The sequence below is a fragment of the Manis pentadactyla genome, chromosome 9, assembly GCF_030020395.1.
Source record: "Manis pentadactyla isolate mManPen7 chromosome 9, mManPen7.hap1, whole genome shotgun sequence".
NCBI classification, from domain to species: Eukaryota; Metazoa; Chordata; class Mammalia; order Pholidota; family Manidae; genus Manis; species Manis pentadactyla.
This window is the reverse complement of record NC_080027.1, coordinates 45,896,509-45,917,210: the sequence shown is the minus strand read 5'-3', so window position 1 is coordinate 45,917,210 and position 20,702 is coordinate 45,896,509. Positions and strand designations below refer to the sequence as shown.

The window sequence follows — 20,702 nt, the reverse complement described above, 5'->3', positions numbered from 1 at the left end:
GTGCGTTTTACTCTTTGTAGTTCCCTTCCTGATCCATTGCCTGAAAATGATAGAGACTCAGATACTGGCTAGTATTTCCTGCGATTAATGTACAGTGGTAACCAAGCCCTCTTTGGATACGGAGAACTTCATATAAGCCATTTGAGAACGTCCTCTAATATAACTGATCTGTGATGAAGCTAGCTATTCTGGGACTTACAAAATAATTTATCATTTCTACAGTATTGTCTTTCATCAAAGTAATAACTTTGATCTACTGTCTTTTTTCTATTTCACACTTCAAAGACTCATCCTGACCAAAATGAAAGCTTCTTAAACACACTCCTATTCGTCCATCATTCCTGTTGCTCCTAGTTCATTATTTTCAGATTATGTCCCCACATATTTTTTCTTAAAGCCTATCCTCCAGTATCTTCTTCCATATAGAAAACCAACATCATGTCTTCATTTGGCAAGCTGTGCCCATTCTGGAAATCTCAATTTAAGCTCCACCTACTCTACAATCCTTCCCTTTATTCACCCCAATAGAATTATTCTACCTTGAGTCAAGTGTGTATCTCCCTCTGACACTAGATTGTAAATTCCCTCAAGTCTGGTGAAGAGTTTAGTTTTCTTAACTTTATATACTTCAGAGTTTCTAATACAATTCTTTACATATTGTAGTGTATTTTTGTTGAATAAAAATGAATAATTCATAGGTGCACATATTTATTATTTCCTCTGAAAACGTCTTGGGGAAAGGATCAAGTTGTTAATATAATGTATTTTGCAAAGCACCTTACGAAAAGCCTTATGTAACTCATGGTTCAATGTGATTTTATATATCATACAACCTAAGACTGATTATCTTGGAATGAGATAAGAATGACCTTCACTTAAATCCCAGGTACACCAATTTGTCTATTGATCAGATGTGCAACTTTTAACCCCCTGATCTGAGCTCTAGTTTTTTCACTTAAAAAAGTGAAAATTGCCCTAGTATTATGTAATTTATCTCATTATTGGATGACCTAATTTATGGAAAGCTTTTGAACCAGAAACTAACACATGCTAATAACTTGTAAATGGGAACTCGTTTTCTTTTTCTTTTTTCTTTTCTTTTTTTTTAGATAATTATTTTTTATTGAAGGGTAGTTGACACACAGTATTACATTAGTTTCAGGTGTACAACACAGTGATTCAACATTTGTATACATGATAATTCTAGGTACCAGCTATCACCATAACAAGTTGTTACAATATTTTGACTATATTCCTTATGCTATACATTACATCCCAGTTACTTATTCATTTTACAATTGGAAGTGTGTATATATATATATATATTTTGTGAGGGCCTCTCTCATATTTATTGATCAAATGGTTGTTAACAACAATAAAATTCTGTATAGGGGGTCAATGCTCAATGCACAATCATTAATCCACCCCAAGCCTAATTTTCATCAGTCTCCAATCTTCTGAAGCATAAGCATAATGAACAAGTTCTTACATGGAGTACAAATTCTTACATAGTGAATAAGTTACATGGTGAACAGTACAAGAGCAGTCATCACAGAAGCTTTCGGTTTTGCTCATGCATTATGAACTATAAACAGTCAGTTCAAATATGAATACTCATTTGATTTTTATACTTGATTTATATGTGGATACCACATTTCTCTATTTATTATTATTATTTTTAATAAAATGCTGAAGTGGTAGGTAGATACAAGATAAAGGTAGAAAACATAGTTTAGTGTTGTAAGAGAGCAAATGTAGATGATCAGGTGTGTGCCTGTAGACTATGTGTTAATCCAAGCTAGACAAGGGCAATACAACATCCACGTATGCAGAAGATTTCTCTCAAAACAGGGGGGGTGAGGTTCTAAGCCTCACCTCTGTTGATCCTCAGTTTCTCACCTGATGGCCCCCCTGCGACTGTGCCTGTCTTAGGTTGTTCCTCCCTTGAGGAATCTTACCCGTCTCTGGCTAACCAGTCATCTTCCGGGGCCATACAGGGAAATGTTAAGTTGGTAGGTGAGAGAGAAGCCTTATTGTTTGAAAAGGTTAGCTTTTTACTTCTTTGCATATTTATGCCCCGTGGCTTCTATGCCCAGCATTTGTCTTGAGGTGTCTTTACCACTTGGAAGAATTATGATACTCGGTAAATTCGATATGTGGCACAAATTCTATTTAAGGGTTGTAATTAGGAAGGAAGAAGAAAAGCTATAGAAGTAGCAGGCAGAAGAAAACCTGGGAAGATTGATTATTTCTTTGACATATCTTCTTGTAGAGTAACTTCAGCATGGATAGGTTTTAAACTACTAATTAAATTGCGCACACACATTAACATAATAGGAGTATAGTTACATAACCAAAGCATACCTGTAATTACCAGCCATCTCCAGTGAAACCAAGAAAACCAGTTAGGCACCTTAGGCATTTGTGAAAACTTATCTATGATATGGTGGATATTGTCCAACTGAACTTGAACAGTCTGAGAGAATTCAGATAGATTAAAACAACCCATTCCTGGGGACTATTCACATCCCATATGTTCTTTTAACAGTAAATAGTCTGTGGTTGTAAGATTTTGGAGTGCTACAATTTGCACTTCCCCTAATTCTTGGTTGAGTTCCAACAGTATAGATCCAGTCAAATTTGTTGTTTTACTGTATGCACAGGCCAGCTTGGATATCTCCTTCATCATTCCCATGGCAAGTCCAGGAATTGGTGGGATGAGTGCATCTACACCTGTGGCAGTGCATGGATCTTTCTTGGGGTTTTTTTTGATGATCATCCTCTGGCCTGAGTCTTCCCAAGAGTGCTGATGTTGGAAGTTCTTTTTTGTATCGTATCTTAGTTCATTTTCAGGGTAGCCAAATTAGGCTTTGATCCTCTGTATAAACACAAACAGACCCTTTGCCTACACTTTTATATGCTCTTTATATCATTGTGTAGAACTCATTGGAGGTCACCACACAGGAACTGCTTTTTTTTTTATCATTAATCGACACTTACATGATGAATACTTTGTTTACTAGGCTCTCCCCTATACCTGGTCCCCCTTATATACCCCTTTACAGTCACTGTCCATCAGCATAGCAAAATGTTGTAGAATCACTACTTGTCTTCTCTGTGTTGTACAGCCCTCCCCTTTCTCCCACACCCCTATGGATGCTAATCTTAATACCCCCCTTTTTCTCCCCCGCCTTATCCCTTCCTACCCACCCATCCTCCCCAGTCCCTTTCCCTTTGGTACCTGTTAGTCCATTCTTGAGTTCTGTGATTCTGCTGCTGTTTTGTTCCTTCAGTTTTTCCTTTGTTCTTATACTCCACAGATGAGTGAAATCATTTGGTATTTCTCTTTCTCCGCTTGGCTTGTTTCACTGAGCATAATACCCTCCAGCTCCATCCATGTTGCTGCAAATGGTAGGATTTGCCCTTTTCTTATGGCTGAGTAGTATTCCATTGTTTATATGTACCACATCTTCTTTATCCATTCATCTATAGATGGACATTTAGGTTGATTCCAATTCTTGGCTATTGTAAATAGTGCTGCGATAAACATAGGGATGCATTGGTCTTTCTCATACTTGATTGCTGCATTCTTAGGGTCAATTCCTAGGAGTGCAATTCCTGGGTCAAATGGTAAGTCTGTTTTGAGCATTTTGATGTACCTCCATACTGCTTTCCACAATGGTTGAACTAATTTACATTCCCACCAGCAGTGTAGGAGGGTTCCCCTTTCTCCACAGCCTCGCCAACATTTGTTGTTGTTTGTCTTTTGGATGGCAGCCATCCTTACTGGTGTGAGGTGATACCTCATTGTAGTTATATTTGCATTTCTCTGATAATTATCGATGTGGAGCATCTTTTCATGTGTCTGTTGGCCATCTGTATTTCTTTTTTGGAGAACCGTCTGTTCAGTTCCTCTGCCCATTTTTTAATTGGGTTATTTGTTTTTTGTTTGTTGAGGCGTGTGAGCTCTTTATATATTCTGGACGTCAAGCCTTTATCGGATGTGTCATTTTGAAATATATTCTCCCATACTGTAGGGTTCCTTTTTGTTCTATTGATGGTGTCTTTTGCTGTACAGAAGCTTTTCAGCTTAATATAGTCCCACTTGTTCATTTTTGCTGTTGTTTTCCTTGCCCAGGGAGATATGTTCAAGAAGAGGTCACTCATGTTTATGTCTAAGAGGTTTTTGCCTATGTTTTTTTCCAAGAGTTTAATGGTTTCGTGACTTACATTCAGGTCTTTGATCCATTTTGAGTTTACTTTTGTATATGGGGTTAGACAATGGTCCAGTTTCATTCTCCTACATGTAGCTGTCCAGTTTTGCCAGCACCATCTGTTGAAGAGACTGTCATTTCGCCATTGTATGTCCATGGCTCCTTTATCAAATATTAATTGACCATATATGTCTGGGTTAATGTCTGGATTGTCTAGTCTGTTCCATTGGTCTGTGGCTCTGTTCTTGTGCCAGTACCAAATTGTCTTGATTACTATGGCTTTATAATAGAGCTTGAAGTTGGGGAGTGAGATCCCCCCTACTTTATTCTTCTTTCTCAGGATTGCTTTGGCTATTCGGGGTCTTTGGTGGTTCCATATGAATTTTTGAATTATTCGTTAGAGTTCATTGAAGATTGTTGCTGGTAGTTTCATAGGGATTGCATCAAATCTGTATATTGCTTTGGGCAGGATGGCCATTTTAATGATATTAATTCTTCCTAGGCACGAGCATGGGATGTGTTTCCATCTGTTAGTGTCCCCTTTAATTTCTCTTAAGAGTGACTTGTAGTTTTCAGAGTATAAGTCTTTCACTTCTTTGGTTAGGTTTATTCCTAGGTATTTTATTTTTTTTGATGCAATTGTGAATGGAGTTGTTTTCCTGATTTCTCTTTCTGTTGGTTCATTGTTAGTGTGTAGGAAAGCCCCAGATTTCTGTGTGTTGATTTTGTATCCTGCAACTTTGCTGTATTCCAATATCAGTTCTAGTAGTTTTGGGGTAGAGTCTTTAGGGCTTTTTATGTACAGTATCATGTCATCTGCAAATAGTGGCAGTTTAACTTCTTCTTTACCAATCTGGATTCCTTGTATGTTTTTGTTTTGTCTGATTGCCGTGGCTAGGACCTCCAGTACTATGTTAAATAACAGTGGGGAGAGTTGGCATCCCTGTCTAGTTTCTGATCTCAGAGGAAAAGCTTTCAGCTTCTTGCTGTTCAATATAATGTTGGCTGTGGGTTTTTCATAGATGGCCTTTATTATGTTGAGGTACTTGCCGTCTATTCCCATTTTGCTGAGAGTTTTTATCATAATTGGATGTTGAACTTTGTCAAATGCTTTTTCAGCATCTATGGAGATGATCATGTGGTTTTTGTCTTTCTTTTTGTTGATGTGGTGGATGATGTTGATGGACTTTCGAATGTTGTGCCATCCTTGCATCCCTGGTATGAATCCCACTTGGTCATGGTGTACGATCCTTTTGATGTATTTTTGAATTCGGTTTGCTAATATTTTGTTGAGTATTTTTGCATCTATGTTCATCAGGGATATTGGTCTGTAGTTTTCTTTTTTGGTGGGGTCTTTGCCTGGTTTTGGTATTAGGGTGATGTTAGCTTCATAGAATGAGTTTGGGAGTATCCCCTTGTCTTCCATTTTTTGGAAAACTTTAAGGAGAATGGGTATTATGTCTTCCCTGTATGTCTGATAAAATTCCGAGGTAAATCCATCTGGCCCAGGGGTTTTGTTCTTTGGTAGTTTTTTGATTACCGCTTTAATTTCGTTGCTGGTAATTGGTCTGTTTAGATTTTCTGTTTCTTTCTGGGTCAGTCTTGGAAGGTTGTATTTTTCTAGGAAGTTGTCCATTTCTCCTAGGTTTCCCAGCTTGTTAGCATATAGGTTTTCATAGTATTCTCTAATAATTCTTTGAATTTCTGTGGGGGGTTTCCGTCGTGGTTTTTCCTTTCTTGTTTCTGATACTGTTGATTTGTGTTGACTCTCTTTTCCTCTTAATAAGTCTGGCTAGAGGCTTATCTATTTTGTTTATTTTCTCGAAGAACCAGCTCTTGGTTTCATTGCTTTTTGCTATTGTTTTATTCTTTCAATTTTATTTATTTCTTCTCTGATCTTTATTATGTCCCCCCTTCTGCTGACCTTAGGCCTCATTTGTTCTTCTTTTTCCAATTTCAATAATTGTGACATTAGACCATTCATTTGGGCTTGTTCTTCCTTTTTTTTATAAATGCTTGGATTGCTGTATACTTTCTTCTTAAGACTGCTTTTGCTGTGTCTCACAGAAGTTGGGGCTTAGTGTTGTTGTTGTCGCTTGTTTCCATATATTGCTGGATCTCCATTTTGATTTGGTCATTGATCCATTGATTATTTAGGAGCGTGTTGTTAAGCCTCCATGTGTTTGTGAGCCTTTTTGCTTTCTTTGTACAGTTTATTTCTAGTTTTATGCCTTTGTGGTCTGAGAAGTTGGTTGGTAGGATTTCAATCTTTTGGAATTTACTGAGGCTCTTTTTGTGGCCTAGTATATGGTCTATTCTGGAGAATGTTCCATGTGCATTTGAGAAGAATGTGTATCCTGTTGCTTTTGGATGTAGAGTTCTTTAGATGTCTATTAGGTCCATCTGTTCTAGTGTGTTGTTCAGTGCCTCTGTGTCCTTACTTATTTTCTGTCTGGTGGATCTGTCCTTTGGAGGGAGTGGTGTGTTGAAGTCTCCTAGAATGAATGCATTGCATTCTATTTCCTCCTTTAGTTCTGTTAATATTTGTTTCAGGTATGTTGGTGCTCCTGTATTGGGTGCATATATATTTATAATAGTTATATCCTCTTGATGGACTGAGCCCTTTATCATTATGTAATGTCCTTCTTTGTCTTTTGTTACTTTCTTTATTTTGAGGTCTGTTTTGTCTGATACCAGAATTGCAACACCTGCTTTCTTCTCTTTGTTGTTTGCATGAAATATCTTTTTCCATCCCTTGACTTTAAGTCTGTGCATGTCTTTGGGTTTGAGGTCAGTCTCTTGTAAGCAGCATATGGATGGATCTTGCTTTTTTATCCATTCTATTACTCTGTGTCTTTTGATTGGTGCATTCAGTCCATTTACATTTAGGGTGATTATTGAAAGGTATGAATTTATTGCCATTGCAGGCTTTAAGTTTGTGGTTACCAAAGGTTCAGCGTTAGCTTCTTTACTATCTTACTGTCTAACTTAACTCACTTGTTGAGCTATTATAAATGCGGTCTGATGATTCTTTATTTCTCTCCCTTCTTATTCCTCCTCCTCCCTTCTTCATATGTTGGGTGTTTTGTTCTGTGCTCTTTTTAGGAGTGCTCCCATTTAGAGCAGTCCCTGTAGGATGCCCTGAAGAGGTGGTTTGTGGGAGGCAAATTCCCTCAACTTTTGCTTATCTGGGAATTGTTTAATCCCTCCTTCATATTTAAATGATATTCGTGCTGGATACAGTAGTCTTGGTTCGAGGCCCTTCTGTTTCATTGCATTAAGTATATCATGCCATTCTCTTCTGGCCTGTAGGATTTCTGTTGAGAAGTCTGATGATAGCCTGATGGGTTTTCCTTTATAGGTAACCTTTTGTACTCTCTGGCTGCCTTTAATACTTTGTCCTTGTCTTTGATCTTTGCCATTTTAATTATTATGTGTCTTGGTGTTGCCCTCCTTGGATCCCTTGTCATGGGAGTTCTGTGTACCTGTGTGGTCTGAGAGGCCATTTCTTCCCCTAGTTTGGGGAAGTTTTTGGCAATTATTTCTTCAAAGACACTTTTTATCCCTTTTTCTCTCTCTTTTTCTGGTATCCCTATAATGCATATATTATTCCTTTTTGATTGGTCACTCAGCTCTCTTAAAATTCTTTCATTCCTGGAGATCCTTTTATCTCTCTCTGCATCAGCTTCTCTGCGTTCCTGTTCTCTGTTTTCTAGTCCATTAATGGTCTCTTGCATCTCGTCCATTCTGTTTTGAAGTCCTTCCAGAGCTTGTTTTATTTCTGTATTCTCCTTCCTTAGTTCTTGCATATTTCTCTGCAAGTCCATCAGCATGGTTATGACTTTTGTTTTGAATTTTTTTTTCTGGAAGACTGGCTAAATCTATCTCCCCAGGTTCCTTCTCAGGGGAAGATGTAGTAGATGCCAAAGCTGTCTGGGTTAGTCTTGTCTGGATCATATTTTTTTGCCTTTTCTTGTTGACAGGTGCTATTGACTGTCAGCTGGGAGGGCCAAACCTTTCACTTGCTACTGGCCTTTCTTTACTGGGACAACTGCGACCCCTAGTGGCTTGTGTTGGGTAATTGTGTGTAGGCTGGGTCTTTGTGTCTTTCCCGGCCGAAGTGTAAGAATTTTCCTTTCTGCCTTTCTGTGGGTGTGTTTTGCCTTAGGCTGTTTCTCTGCTTTCACAGCGCCCGGAGAGGTAATGGACCAGGGGGCTCTTTGACTGTTTACCTCCGTGAGGGGTCTCGGAGCTGTTGCCCAGGGGGTTGGTGCGCCGGTTTTCCCTGTAATTTCCAGCCACTGGGCTGTGACCTATGCTCTTTCCATCCAGCTGTTAAATCCCTGTCCCTTTAAGACTTTCGAAAAGCCCCCGCTTTTCTTTGTCACAGGGGCATCAGCTTCGGCACCCGCTCAGAGGTCTTGCTGCCCTATTTCCCTAGTTTCCAGCCCTCCACGCATGCACTGTGCCTACGCTCTGGTGCGGGTGGCTGGGGCTGGCTGTTTAGCAGTTGTGGGCTCCCTCTCCCTACCTCCTGGAGCTGGGGGGAGTGGCGCTCGGGTCCCATTGGCCCGGGGCTTGTATCTTACCCCTTTCACCAGGCGCTGGGTTCTCGCTGGTGTAGTTGTAGTCTGGCTGCTGTCCTGTGTCTTCTGGTCTCTCTTTTAGGATTAGTTGTATTTGTTGTGTTTTCAAAAATATATATGTTTCTGGGAGGAGATTCCCACTGTCCTACTCACGCTGCCATGTTGGCTCCGCCCCCCTCATTTTATTTTTCTATGGATACTGCTTTCTCTGTCTTTAAAAGAAGATGTTCTTCATTATTTCATACACTATACACCCCAGAGATGCTCTGCCCTGAGTTATGTGCCATTCTCAGTCCCTAGAGCAATTTTTGATTATTGTGCATTGCTCTGTGATGAAATCTTACCTTATCGGAAGCTCATGGTACTATGCTGTGGCACTCACAGTCACTCCTTGTTCTGAATCATCTTTTAGACTCTTGATCTTGCTGCCTCATCTCAGATGTTGGCAGTTGGCTAACAGTTTGACTGGAATGGATTCAGACCAAAAGCACTTCTTTTCACTGTGAAAAAGGTTGTAGGCTCTCCATGAACAGAGAATAGCAAAAGAAATAGGATCTCTGGTCAGCCAGTGAGGGATGTATGCCTAAAGATTTGCTACATATTTCTACAGCTTTTCAGACTACTATTGCTATTTCATTTTTTTTTTGAAATTAGAAAGTTTCAAATTCTCCACAGTTTACCTCTTGAAGCACAAAAAATTTTTGTTAGATTGTGTACTTTGGCCATTGTTTTTCTTATTTTTGGATATCTGGAATTTTATATCTACAGAGATTCTAAAGTCATCAGATCTACAGTCCTCTTGGAATTCCCACAAAAGGTTATTTGAAAATAGACATCCAAGATTTCCTTAAATTCCTCTAGTGACAAGAAACAACCTTCTAGTACTTAGGAGAGAAACCTGTTTCTGTTTGGGATTTTTAAAAGAGTTTCTCTCATTCATCTGCAATTTTCTCTTGGGCCCATGTAGAAACACATTGTGGTGAATTAAATTTTCAGTACTAGCTTCAGTAATTTCAACAGTGTTCCATTTAGGAAGGCTTGATAGCTCTAAAAGAGGTGTATTACTCATTACCCTTCCAGTTTCCCATTTACCTATAGTGTGCTTTCTCCCTTATCGGATAAGTTCTATTAGGTCAGTATTTGTTTACTCATTTTACATTTCCTACTAAGTCAAGCAGAATAACAAATACATAAAATATGTTTAGCAAATGCCTATGAGATAGATTAATAAAATGTGGAATGTAGTAAAATGAGAGAATGAAATGGTATGTGGAATAAAGTATATAGTAAAATGGAATGTGGGAGGAGCATATGTTCTAATGGAATTTGGTCCTAAATATCTGATATTTGTTAAAACAAATACTCCAATGGATGGAATTTTAAGATGCTCTGGGGGAAGTGCTGTAAGGCTGTAGTTTCTCTTTCTCTTTGTATGTAAATGCACACATCTCTCCCTCCCCTTTGGAATTCTGTAGGTAGGTTTAGGTGTGGGTGTAGGCTTAGGCAGGTAGGTATGAATGTGCATGATATGATACTTCAGGGGGTGCCAAGCATGAGGACAGGTAACCAAAGTGTCTCTGTATCTTTTGACCTACAAAAGAGGCAGCATTAGGATGTTAGCAATGTCGTGGATCCCAGCCATGAGTGTAAGGTGTTGAGAATTTGAAGAGTCATGGCTACAGACTACTAACTGAGTAAGACATTTGCCTGGAGGAAATTTTACATAGGTACCTTTGAAACACCCATTTAAAGACTTAGTGTGAGATTAAGTCAGACAGAGAAAGACAAGTACTGTATATAACATGTGAAATCTAAGAAAGTGAAACCTACAAAAAACAGAGTAGAATGGTGGTTACCAAGGGTTGGGGGTGGAGAGATCAGATTGATAGTGTTTAAGGGTATGAACTTGTAATGAGCCATAAATAAGCTATAGAGATCCAATGTACAGTCTAATGAATATATACAATGAAAGTGTATTATAATGATGTAATGTGATAGATATGCTACAACAGCAAACATATATAAGTGTAGCAAAGTAGTACTTGCTGTACAACTTAAATTTACACAATGTTACATGTTAAATGGATTCATAGAAACATAAATAAAAAAAGCTTTAGTAGAAGTAATACTTTGTGTTAGGGTTTGCCTTCCACCAAGTATATAAGAGAATAAAAATGCACCCTGTAGATACTGGTCTTTAAGGACCCAAAGATAGAGAGGACAGAAGGACATAATTTTGGTAGAATATCTATGGGTCAGCCCAAAACATATTAAGTACAGCTCAGGTCTGCATCTAGAAGGGAGACTGATTGGAGAGCCTGGGAGAGGCAAATTATTAAACTCTGAGACACCAAGTATCAAAAATTGTTTTTTTTTGTGCTAGATGATGAGGGGATCAAAAATGTGTAAGACTTGGTCATTTTCCTTCATGAACCCTGATATTACTGAGAAAGTTGTAGTTCTTACATTAAGAATGACAACTCCAGGTAGAAAGATAAAATTGAGAGAGGGATAGCTGTAGAGCAGTAAGCATCCACTGGAGAAAGAATTTGTCTGACTTGGGGGTAAGAGAGACAGAGAGAGGCCAGGGCTCATGTAACAAGAGCAGCAGCCAGTCAGATGTCTGACACTGAGTAGAGCTGTGTCTGGAGCTGGGCTAGCTGAGGCAGGAGTGTGGTTAGAATTCATCTGAAGTCAGAGCCCACATGTAGACATTCTTTTTTTTTTTCTTGGACTTAAATTTTTATTGAAATAATTTCAGATTCACATGCAGTAGTAAGAAGTAATACAGAGATTCCTTATAATTTCCTCAGTGGTAACATTTTGCAAAGCTATGGTACTTACCACCATCAGGATATTCATATCAAAATGATTCACCAATATGTTCAGATTTCCTCAGTTTTATTTGTTCGTATTTGTGTATGTATGTATGTGTGTGTGTGCACATGTTTGGATCTGCAAAGTCTTATTACATGTTTAGGTTTGTGTATCTGCCACGACAGTCAGGACATAAAACATTTCCATCAAGGAATTCCTCCTGTTCTTTTTTTTTTGATACCATTAATGTACAATTACTTGAACAACATTATGGTTACTAGACTCTCCCCATTATCAAGTCTCCCCCACATACCCCATTACAGTCACTGTCCATCAGTGTAGTAAGAAGCTATAGAATCATTACTTGTCTTCTCTGTATATACTGCCTTTCCCATGTTCCCCCCCCTCCATTATGTGTGCTAATCATAATGCCCCCTTTTCCCCCTTATCTCTCCCTTCCCACCCACCCTCCCCAGTCCCTTTCACCTTGGTAACTGTTAGTCCATTCTTGGGTTCTGTGAGTCTGCTGCTGTTTTGTTCTTTCAGTTTCTTCTTTGTTCTTATAATTCACAGATAAGTGAAATCATTTGGTACTTGTCTTTCTCTGCCTGGCTTATTTTACTGAGCATAATACCCTCTAGCTCCATCCATGTTGCAAATGGTAGGATTTGTTTTCTTCTTATGGCTGAATAATATTCCATTGTGTATATATACCACATCTTCTTTTTCCATTCATCTACTGATGGACACTTAGGTTGCTTCCATTTCTTGGTTATTGTAAACAGTGCTGCGATAAACATAGGAGTGCATATGTCTTTTTCAAACTGGGCTTCTGCATTCTTAGGGTAAATTCCTAGGAGTGGAATTCCTGGGTCAAATGGTATTTCCAATTTGAGTTTTTTTAGGAACCTCCATACTGCTTTCCACAATGGTTGAACTAGTTTACTTTCCCACCAGCAGTGTAGGTGGGTTCCCCTTTCTCCACATCCTCGCCAACATTTGTTGTTGTTTGTCTTTTGGATGTTGGCTATCCTAACTGGTGTGAGGTGATATCTCATTGTGGTTTTAATTTGCATTTCTCTGATGATTAGCGATGTGGAGCATCTTTTCATGTGCCTGTTGGCCATCTGAATTTCTTCTTTGGAGAAGTGGTAGACATTCTTGAAAAGGGAGAAGTATTTAATTTCCTGTATGAGGTTGCTTATGTTTTACATTCACTATTACCAGTTCAAAATATTTTCCAGTTTCTGTTTTGAATTTTTTCCTTGACCCACAAGTTATTTATATGTATACTATTTAATTTTTATCAATTGTGGGTTTTCTAGATACATTATTATTATTATTATTGCTTCATAGCTTAATTTCACTGAAATCAGATCATGTATTTTAAATTATTTCCCCAGTTTGAAATTTGTTGATTTTTTAAAAAATATTTTGGCATTTAATTGGTTTTGGTAAATGTTTTATATCAACTTGAAAATAATGCTAATTCTATTGTTGGGTATGATGTTCTGCACATGTCATTTATGTTAATTTTGTTAATTATACTGTTCTGGGCTTTTATATCTGTATGGATTTTCTTTTTATCAGCTGTTTTATCATCTCTTAGAAGCATGCTAAAATCTCTCACTATGATTGTGGATTTAGTTCTCCTTTTGTTTTCATCAATTTTACATTATTTTACTGGAGTCTATGATGTTGCTATATTTCCTAATTCTTAATTATGACTACTTTATCATTATAAAATGTCCCTCTTTATCTCTGGTAATGATTCTTGCCTTAATGTTTTCATTGATCAGATTGCAGGATCACCATCTGATATTCTCCTGGGAAGTGTTTTCATGATACATTTTTCTCCATTCTTTTCTTTCCAACCATTCTGGGTCCCTATATTTAAAGTGTGTCTTTTGCAAGCAGCATGGATATGTTCAGTCTGGTAGTTTTAGTCTTTTACTGGATTGTTTACTGGACTTTTGGTCTATTTACTTAACTACTGATCACTTTACGGCTACCATCTTATTATTTGTATATTGACCTCACATATTTTATGTTCCTTTGTCTGTTTTCTTGTCATACTTTGGATTAATAAAAATTTTATGCAGTCTTTTTTTTTGCTATTATTTTGTTGATAATCCTAGCACAAAAATTTGCGTCATTGGCTTTCAGGATTCCATAATTGTTTTTCTTTAAGTGACCTATTTTCACTGTGTGAAGATATTTCTAAAATGTAATGAAAATTAATGATAAAACAAATCATCATAAAGAACCCATTTTAAAAACAATTTTCCTAGAAGGCAGTTAATATGAGAGATGAAGTCATTTCAGAAGTCTGATGACATTCGTCCTGTTAAAGGATCTCTTAGACACATCTTCCCAGTCCCTGAATGATAATCCTTTCCATCACAAAGATGACATCTCAGCTTATACAACTCTCAGACACCTCAAGAGAAACTATATGCTAATCACTGCTCTTTTGCATTTTCTGAGTTGAAATGCAGGTATCTCTCTTTTTACAGTGGGAATGTATGTGTATCTGCAGGGAGACAGGAGCCGTGGGAGCAGGATTCCCATACCAGCACTTCATGTTTCCAGCCACAGGAGAGTGATTGTTATAGAAGCAGCATCTGCATAAAGTCATCCAGGGCCCAGTGCCACAAGCACAGGGCTGGTGAGGAGCTGAGGCATCACACATTGGCTGAAAGCAGCTGGATGGTCTAAGCTGTTGTTTGGAGCAGACTTTTTCAGTAAGTAGTTCTGTGAACAGTATATTGGAAGGTGGAGCTCAAGTGACACTGAGTTTGGTGTTGGGCTTAATTTGTTGTTTATTTCAGAGGATGTTATTGCACCCTCAGATGTTAGTATGTCAAGACCCTGAAGGTCACTGATGTCAGGACAGCACGACACAGTAGACTGTAGGTCAGCTGAGCTCACAGAAGATGAGCTCAGATCTGTCTCTGACTGGAAAGGAGGATTCCTTCTTTGAACCTGGGAGGCATATTTTAAAGGTCTGGATTTGTGCCAATTGCCCTAGAGAAAAATGAAGGATCCCTTGTTCTTGACCTTAATGAGGTTTGGTCCTCCTGGGAGAGTTGGCTAAGAACTATATATCCAGGCAGAGAGATAAAACCATGCAAAAGGAACCTATACAATTCCCAGAAGATAACTTTCAAATTAGGAGACAAGAGATTGGCCAAAATTGTGCTGAAATAACTAAAGATACTGGGAGAAGCGGCCAATTTGATGTTTGAAGCTGAACAGAGCTAGAGCTGGTCGAACGGAGGCTGTGGTCTCGGATTAGGGTTAGACTAAGTCAGGGGCTTGGTCCGTTACCATGACTGGGTGTAACTCTGCCATTCTCAAAGTATTGTCCCTGCAAAAGTGGCCTTAGCATTACCTGGGAATCCATTAGAAAGGGAAATTCTTGGGCTTCCCCCAGACCTACAGAACTGGTAACTCGGGGGTTTGGGCTTCGCAATGTGCATTTCAGCAAGCTCTCCAGGTAATTCTGATGCATTCCCACATTTGAGAAGCACTGGTCTAGATAAAAGAAAATCTCCAGGAAGAGCTCACACTATATATTTAAGAAAAAAATCAAACAGTGCTAAACCTTGATTGGGAGATTTTTTTTAATGCTCAGTTATACCCAAAAATCTATCTGTAAGATGCCTGTGCCTCAGAGGAGGACACAGTTGAACCCAGCCACTTCTCCACCATCAGGGTCCAGGATGGTTAAGAAGATACTCAAAGAGAACTGAAGCTCCAGACTGCGTAACATCAAATCCTGGGTCATGTCTAAGATTCCTTCAGTTTTCCCCTTGTCTTAGAAGCCTCATTTCCTTATTTTTCCCCCTTTGCCCAGGAAATGTAGAGTGCTTTTTATTTAACTAAATTTTTAAAGCAATTACTTACCAAATAAACAAGCAAATAAGACACTGCACAGGTATCCTTTATATTACTGCTCTTGCCACTAGGTTGATGTCTTTTTTTTTCTTCACCACTGAATTTTTTTCCCCATTCTACTTTGTTTAGCTTTTTTACTGAATGTTAAGCAAGAGGGTCAGTGGTTTATAGTACAGCAAGGTATGGAGATGCCAAATTAAATAGTCAAGAGCATTATGATGCTTTCAACAATCCCTCAATCTCATACATCTGAAGTGTACTTCTCGAGCACCTGTTAGGCACCAGAGGCATGGTGTTTTTCTCTGTGCTACAACATAAAGGTAAGATCCCGTTGCCCACAGATGGAGCACAGACTTTTTGGAAGACCAAGAGGAAACATGCATGACTACAGGAAAGTTTTATTAATGCTTTAAACAGCAATGTGCTCAAGGAATTTCAGGATCATCAAGAATGGAAATGGAAGACATCTATGTATGTAAAAGGAGTAAAAAGAGAAAGCATTTCTGAGAGGTGTGACTTGGTACAGATAGAAAGGGGCAAGCAGAAGATAGTTGTTTGAGCACAAGAGAGCTGACCTCACAGGAAGAATGTGACACATGAAAACAGGCGGGACAAAGCCAAGCACATTCTGTGGGCTGGCTGGATCTATGCATGTGCAGTTGGAACATCCTCAGGTGAAGGAATTATTCTTTATTCATAAAGTTAAGAATGTTAAGGAAATCATTTTAACATGGATTCCAACTTAAATTTTAGACAGATTTTGTGTCAGTAGATTTGTGGAGAAACTTGGCAGCCTAGAATGGAGGCAAAGAGATCAGTTAGGAGGTTATTAATGCAACAGCCAAACTGAATTCATGTCCCCTTTTTCCAGCCAGTTCCAGGCCGGCCTGTCAATCATGGTATTATCTCTCAACAACACAGGGATCCAGGTGACTGAATTCCTGATGCTCTGCTTCCCAGGAATGCAGGACACACAACACTGGCTGTCTATAGTCCTGGCTCCTCTCCTGGTTTTGGCTCTGGGGGCCAACTTTGTGTTATTACTCGCCATCTGGCAGGAGGCGTCTCTGCATGAGCCCATGTACTACCTGCTTGCCATCCTCTCCATGCTGGATGTCATCCTCTGCCTCACAGTCATCCCCAAGGTCAGATCTTCCCTGGATTTATTCTCAGGGGCTCTGTCATCCTTCTTTAAACACTACCTTATTTTGCTGCTATAAATCCTCCTTCCCTTGAACAAATATCCTCTGTGAGTTGCCCTCACTGTCATTCTCAGTCCATCAGAGCTGCCAGACTCCTCCCCTCCCATTCTGCCTGTGCTTATTTAAGGTTTCATTCTTTCCCACCTGGCAGGCTCTCTCTCAGTGTCTGAGTCAGGGATATTCCAAGTTTTGACCTTTTTTACTTCTGGGAAGATTCTCTCTGACTCTGAATGACCCCACCCTTAAACCCAAGAGCTCTAGAATATACTTTCTAAAATGTAGTTGGTTGTATGTTCATGTTATAGATTGAGGTAGGAAGCATAATTGGAAGAGATTTCATATGTGTATGGAGAGGTTGGGGATGTCCAAATATAAGTACTGGATTTGCTGAGTTTGATGTTCTCGTGATATGTTTAGAAAGGTAGATGTGTTCATCTGGAATTTGGGTAAGAACTCTGGAGTCTACAGAAAACAGGCTGAAAAGAAACATTTTTATCCAAAAGGCGTGATCTGTAAATGGAGAGAAAAGGGTATAAATTAGGCTCTAACTGGGATGCATGTAGAAGGCATCTGAAATTAGGATACTGTCCCAGCTGGTATTATGGTACTGTAATTTGGGGATATGGATGGTTGAAGGCATCTGAGGGTTTCCCCAAGTTTAGGTACCCTAGGCTGGGAATGGATGCACAGTTTTTGAGAATAATAATTCTGGCAGGTCCTGCTCATCTTTTGGTTCAACATGAAGTCCATCAGCTTTGAGGGCTGCTTCCTACAGATGTTCATCATGAATACATTACTTCCCATGGAGTCCTCCACCTTTCTGGTCATGGCCTATGATCGCTATGTGGCCATCTGTCATCCTCTGCGCTACCCATCTATCATCACTGAACAGTTTGTCATTTTTGCAGCCATTTTCATTGTCTTCCGCAATTTGTTGGCCACACTACCCACACCAGTTCTTGCTGCCAGGCTCCACTACTGTGCCGGCAATGTGGTGGAGAACTGTATCTGTGCCAACATTTCTGTAGCAAAGCTCTCCTGTGGGAATATTTACCTAAATAAGCTCTACCAGTTTGTGAGTGTTTGGTGCCTACTGGGTTCTGACCTGGTGCTAATCTTGCTTTCCTATTGTTTCATCCTGCGAGCTGTTATGCGTCTGCAGTCAGGGGGTGCAGCCAGCAAGGCCTTGAGTACTTGCGGTTCCCATCTCATTCTTATCCTTTTCTTCTATACATTGCTGTTGGTCTTCATCTTCACAAACAAGGCAGGAAAGAAAGTGCCCTCAGAGGTACCCATTCTTCTCAATGTCCTCCACCACCTCATCCCGCCAGCCCTGAACCCCATTGTCTATGGAGTACGAACCCAGGAAATAAAGCTTGGGATTATTAAGCTACTCAAGTACCAATGCTGAGAGAAGTGAGTAAAGATCAGGGATGAGGGAAGCCTGGACATTTCAATCTCTTTCTTCAAGAAACTTACTCAGATGTTGGGTATGCCAAATCCATAATTGTTTGCCATTCTCACTAGACTGTGGTCTCATTAAGGTCAGAAACTGTTTAACTTGCCTTTGTTATCTGCAACATCTAACATTACGTCAGGCACATAGATGCTTTTTCAATTAATTAATAAATATTTCTGACTCTCAAAACTTTTCCGCTACATGGCATCTGGATTATGGAGTCCTAACCCCACAATACTGTTTGTTGATGAAATTTCTTATGCTGGTTTTAGCAAATATTAAAAGTTATGCCACTTTTATAAGAATAAAAGCATTCACTAACATAATGTAGCTGAGTTATAAACTTCTTATATTCAAAATAGAGGATACAATGTTAATATTTAAAAAGATGTAAAAATGTAGTTAGTAGTAAGCTCCTTGACCTTGGCCTTGGCAATGACTTTTTGAATCTGACCCCAAAAGAAAGGCAATAAAATAAAAAATAAACAAGTGGGACTTCATTAAATTAAAAAGCTTTTGCAAAGCAAAGGAAACTGTCAACAAAATGAAAAGTCAACCTATTGAATGGGAGAAAATATTTGCAGATCTTATATTTGATAAGGAGTTAATTTTCTCAATTTAGGAAGAACTAGTACAAATTAAAAGCAAAAAAAAAATCTGATTAAAGAATAGGCAGGGGATCTAATAGACATTTTTCCAAAGAAGACATACAGGTGGCCAATAGGCACATGAAAACATGTTCAACATTACTAAACATTGGAGAACTATAAATCAAAAGTGAGATATCACCTCACACCAGTCAGAATGACATGTATCAAAAAGACAAGAAATAACAAGTGTTGGCAAGGTTATGAAGAAAAGGGAGTGCTTGTGCACTGTTGGAGGGAATGTAAATTGGCGCAGACACAATGGAAAACACTTTGGAGATTCCTCAAAAACAAAACAAATAAAACACAGAACTACCATATGATCCATTAATTCTACTTCTGGGTATTTATCCAAAGAACAAGAAAACACAAACTCAAACAGCTATATGTACCCTCATGTTCATTGCAGCATCATTGACAATACCCAAGGTATGAGAACAATCTGTTTATTGATGGATGAAAGGATAATGAAAATATATGTGCGTGTGTGTGTGTGTGTGTGTGTTTGTGTATGAATGATGGAATATTATTCAGCCAAAAAAGAAATCTTGACATTTGTGTCAACATGGGAGGACTTTTAGGGCATTATGCATAGTGAAATAAGGCAGAAAAAGACAAATATTGTACAATTTCACTTACATGTGGATTTTAAACAAAACAAAATAAGGCAAACAAACAAATAAACACCAAACTCATAGATACAGAGAACAAATTGATAGTTGCCAGAGGTGAGGGTTGGTGAGTGGGAAAAATGAAGTAAGCAGAAAATACAAACTTCTAGTTATAAAATAAATCAATGGAACAGAATAGAGAGCCCAGAAATAAACCTATGCATTTATGGTCAATTAATATATGATAAAGGAGCCATGAATATACAATGGGAAAAGACACCTCCTGAATAAATGGTGTCAGGAAAACTGGATAGCTACATGCAAGAGAATGAAACTGGATTACTGATTAACTCCATACACAAAAGTAAACTTGAAATGGATTAAAGACCTAAATATAAGATGAGACCATAAAACTCTGAGAAGAAAACATAGACAAAGGTCTCTTGAACATAAGTATGAGCAGTTTTTTTCTGGACGTCTCTCTAGGAAAGGGAAACAAAAGCAAAAATGAAGAATTGAGACTACATCAAATAAAAAGCTTCTGTACAGCAAAGGACACCATCAACAGAACAAAGAGGCAGCCTACAGCATGGGAGAATATATTAAAAAATGATTTATCTTATAAAGGGTTAACATCCAAAGTATGTAAAGAACTCATGTGACTCAATACCAAAAAACAAATAACCCGATTAAAACATGGGTGGAGGACCTGAACAGGTATTTTTCCAAAGAAGAAATACAGATGGCTAACAGACACAGGAAGAGATGCTCCATATTGCTAATCATCAGGAAAATGCAAATCAAAATCACAATGAGATATCACCTCACACCAGTTAGAATGGCCACTATCCAAAAGATAGGAAATAACAAGTGTTGGCGAGGATGTGGAGAAAATGGAACCTTCCTACACTGTTGGTGGTAATGTAAATTGGTACAACCATTGTGGAAAGCAGTGTGGAGGTTCCTCAAAAAGCTAAAAATAGAAATACCATACAACCCAGTGACTCCACTTTAGGAATTTATCCAAAGAAAACAAAATCCCTGATTCAAAAAGATATATGGACCCCTATGTTTATTGCCATGTTATTTACAATAGCCAAGATATGGAAGCAACCAAAGTGCCCATAAGTAGGTGAATGGATAAAGAAGATGTGGTACCTACACAAAACAGAATATTATTCAGCTATCAAAAAGAAAGAAACCCTGCCATTTGTGACAACATAGGTGGATCTAGAGGGTATTATGCTAAGTGAGAGGCAGAGAAAG

The 20,702-nt window shown here is 38.6% G+C and overlaps 1 protein-coding gene across 1 annotated transcript; it reads left to right on the top strand.

Annotated features, from left to right (window-relative positions):
* The first annotated feature begins 16,413 nt into the window (after positions 1 to 16,413).
* LOC118933107 (olfactory receptor 56A4-like) lies at positions 16,414 to 18,130 on the top strand. Its single transcript, XM_036927081.2, has 2 exons — positions 16,414 to 16,662; positions 17,435 to 18,130. The coding sequence occupies exons 1-2, from the start codon at positions 16,414 to 16,416 to the stop codon at positions 18,128 to 18,130; spliced, it is 945 nt and encodes a 314-aa protein (XP_036782976.2).
* Positions 18,131 to 20,702: the final 2,572 nt, after the last annotated feature.

Bases quoted from the DNA above. Each gene is read 5' to 3' on its own strand.
- LOC118933107 (XM_036927081.2), top strand. From the start codon at position 16,414: ATGGTATTATCTCTCAACAACACAGGGATCCAGGTGACTGAATTCCTG. The intron at 16,663-17,434 runs GTCAGATCTTCC...TAATTCTGGCAG, and splicing joins GCCTCACAGTCATCCCCAAG to GTCCTGCTCATCTTTTGGTT.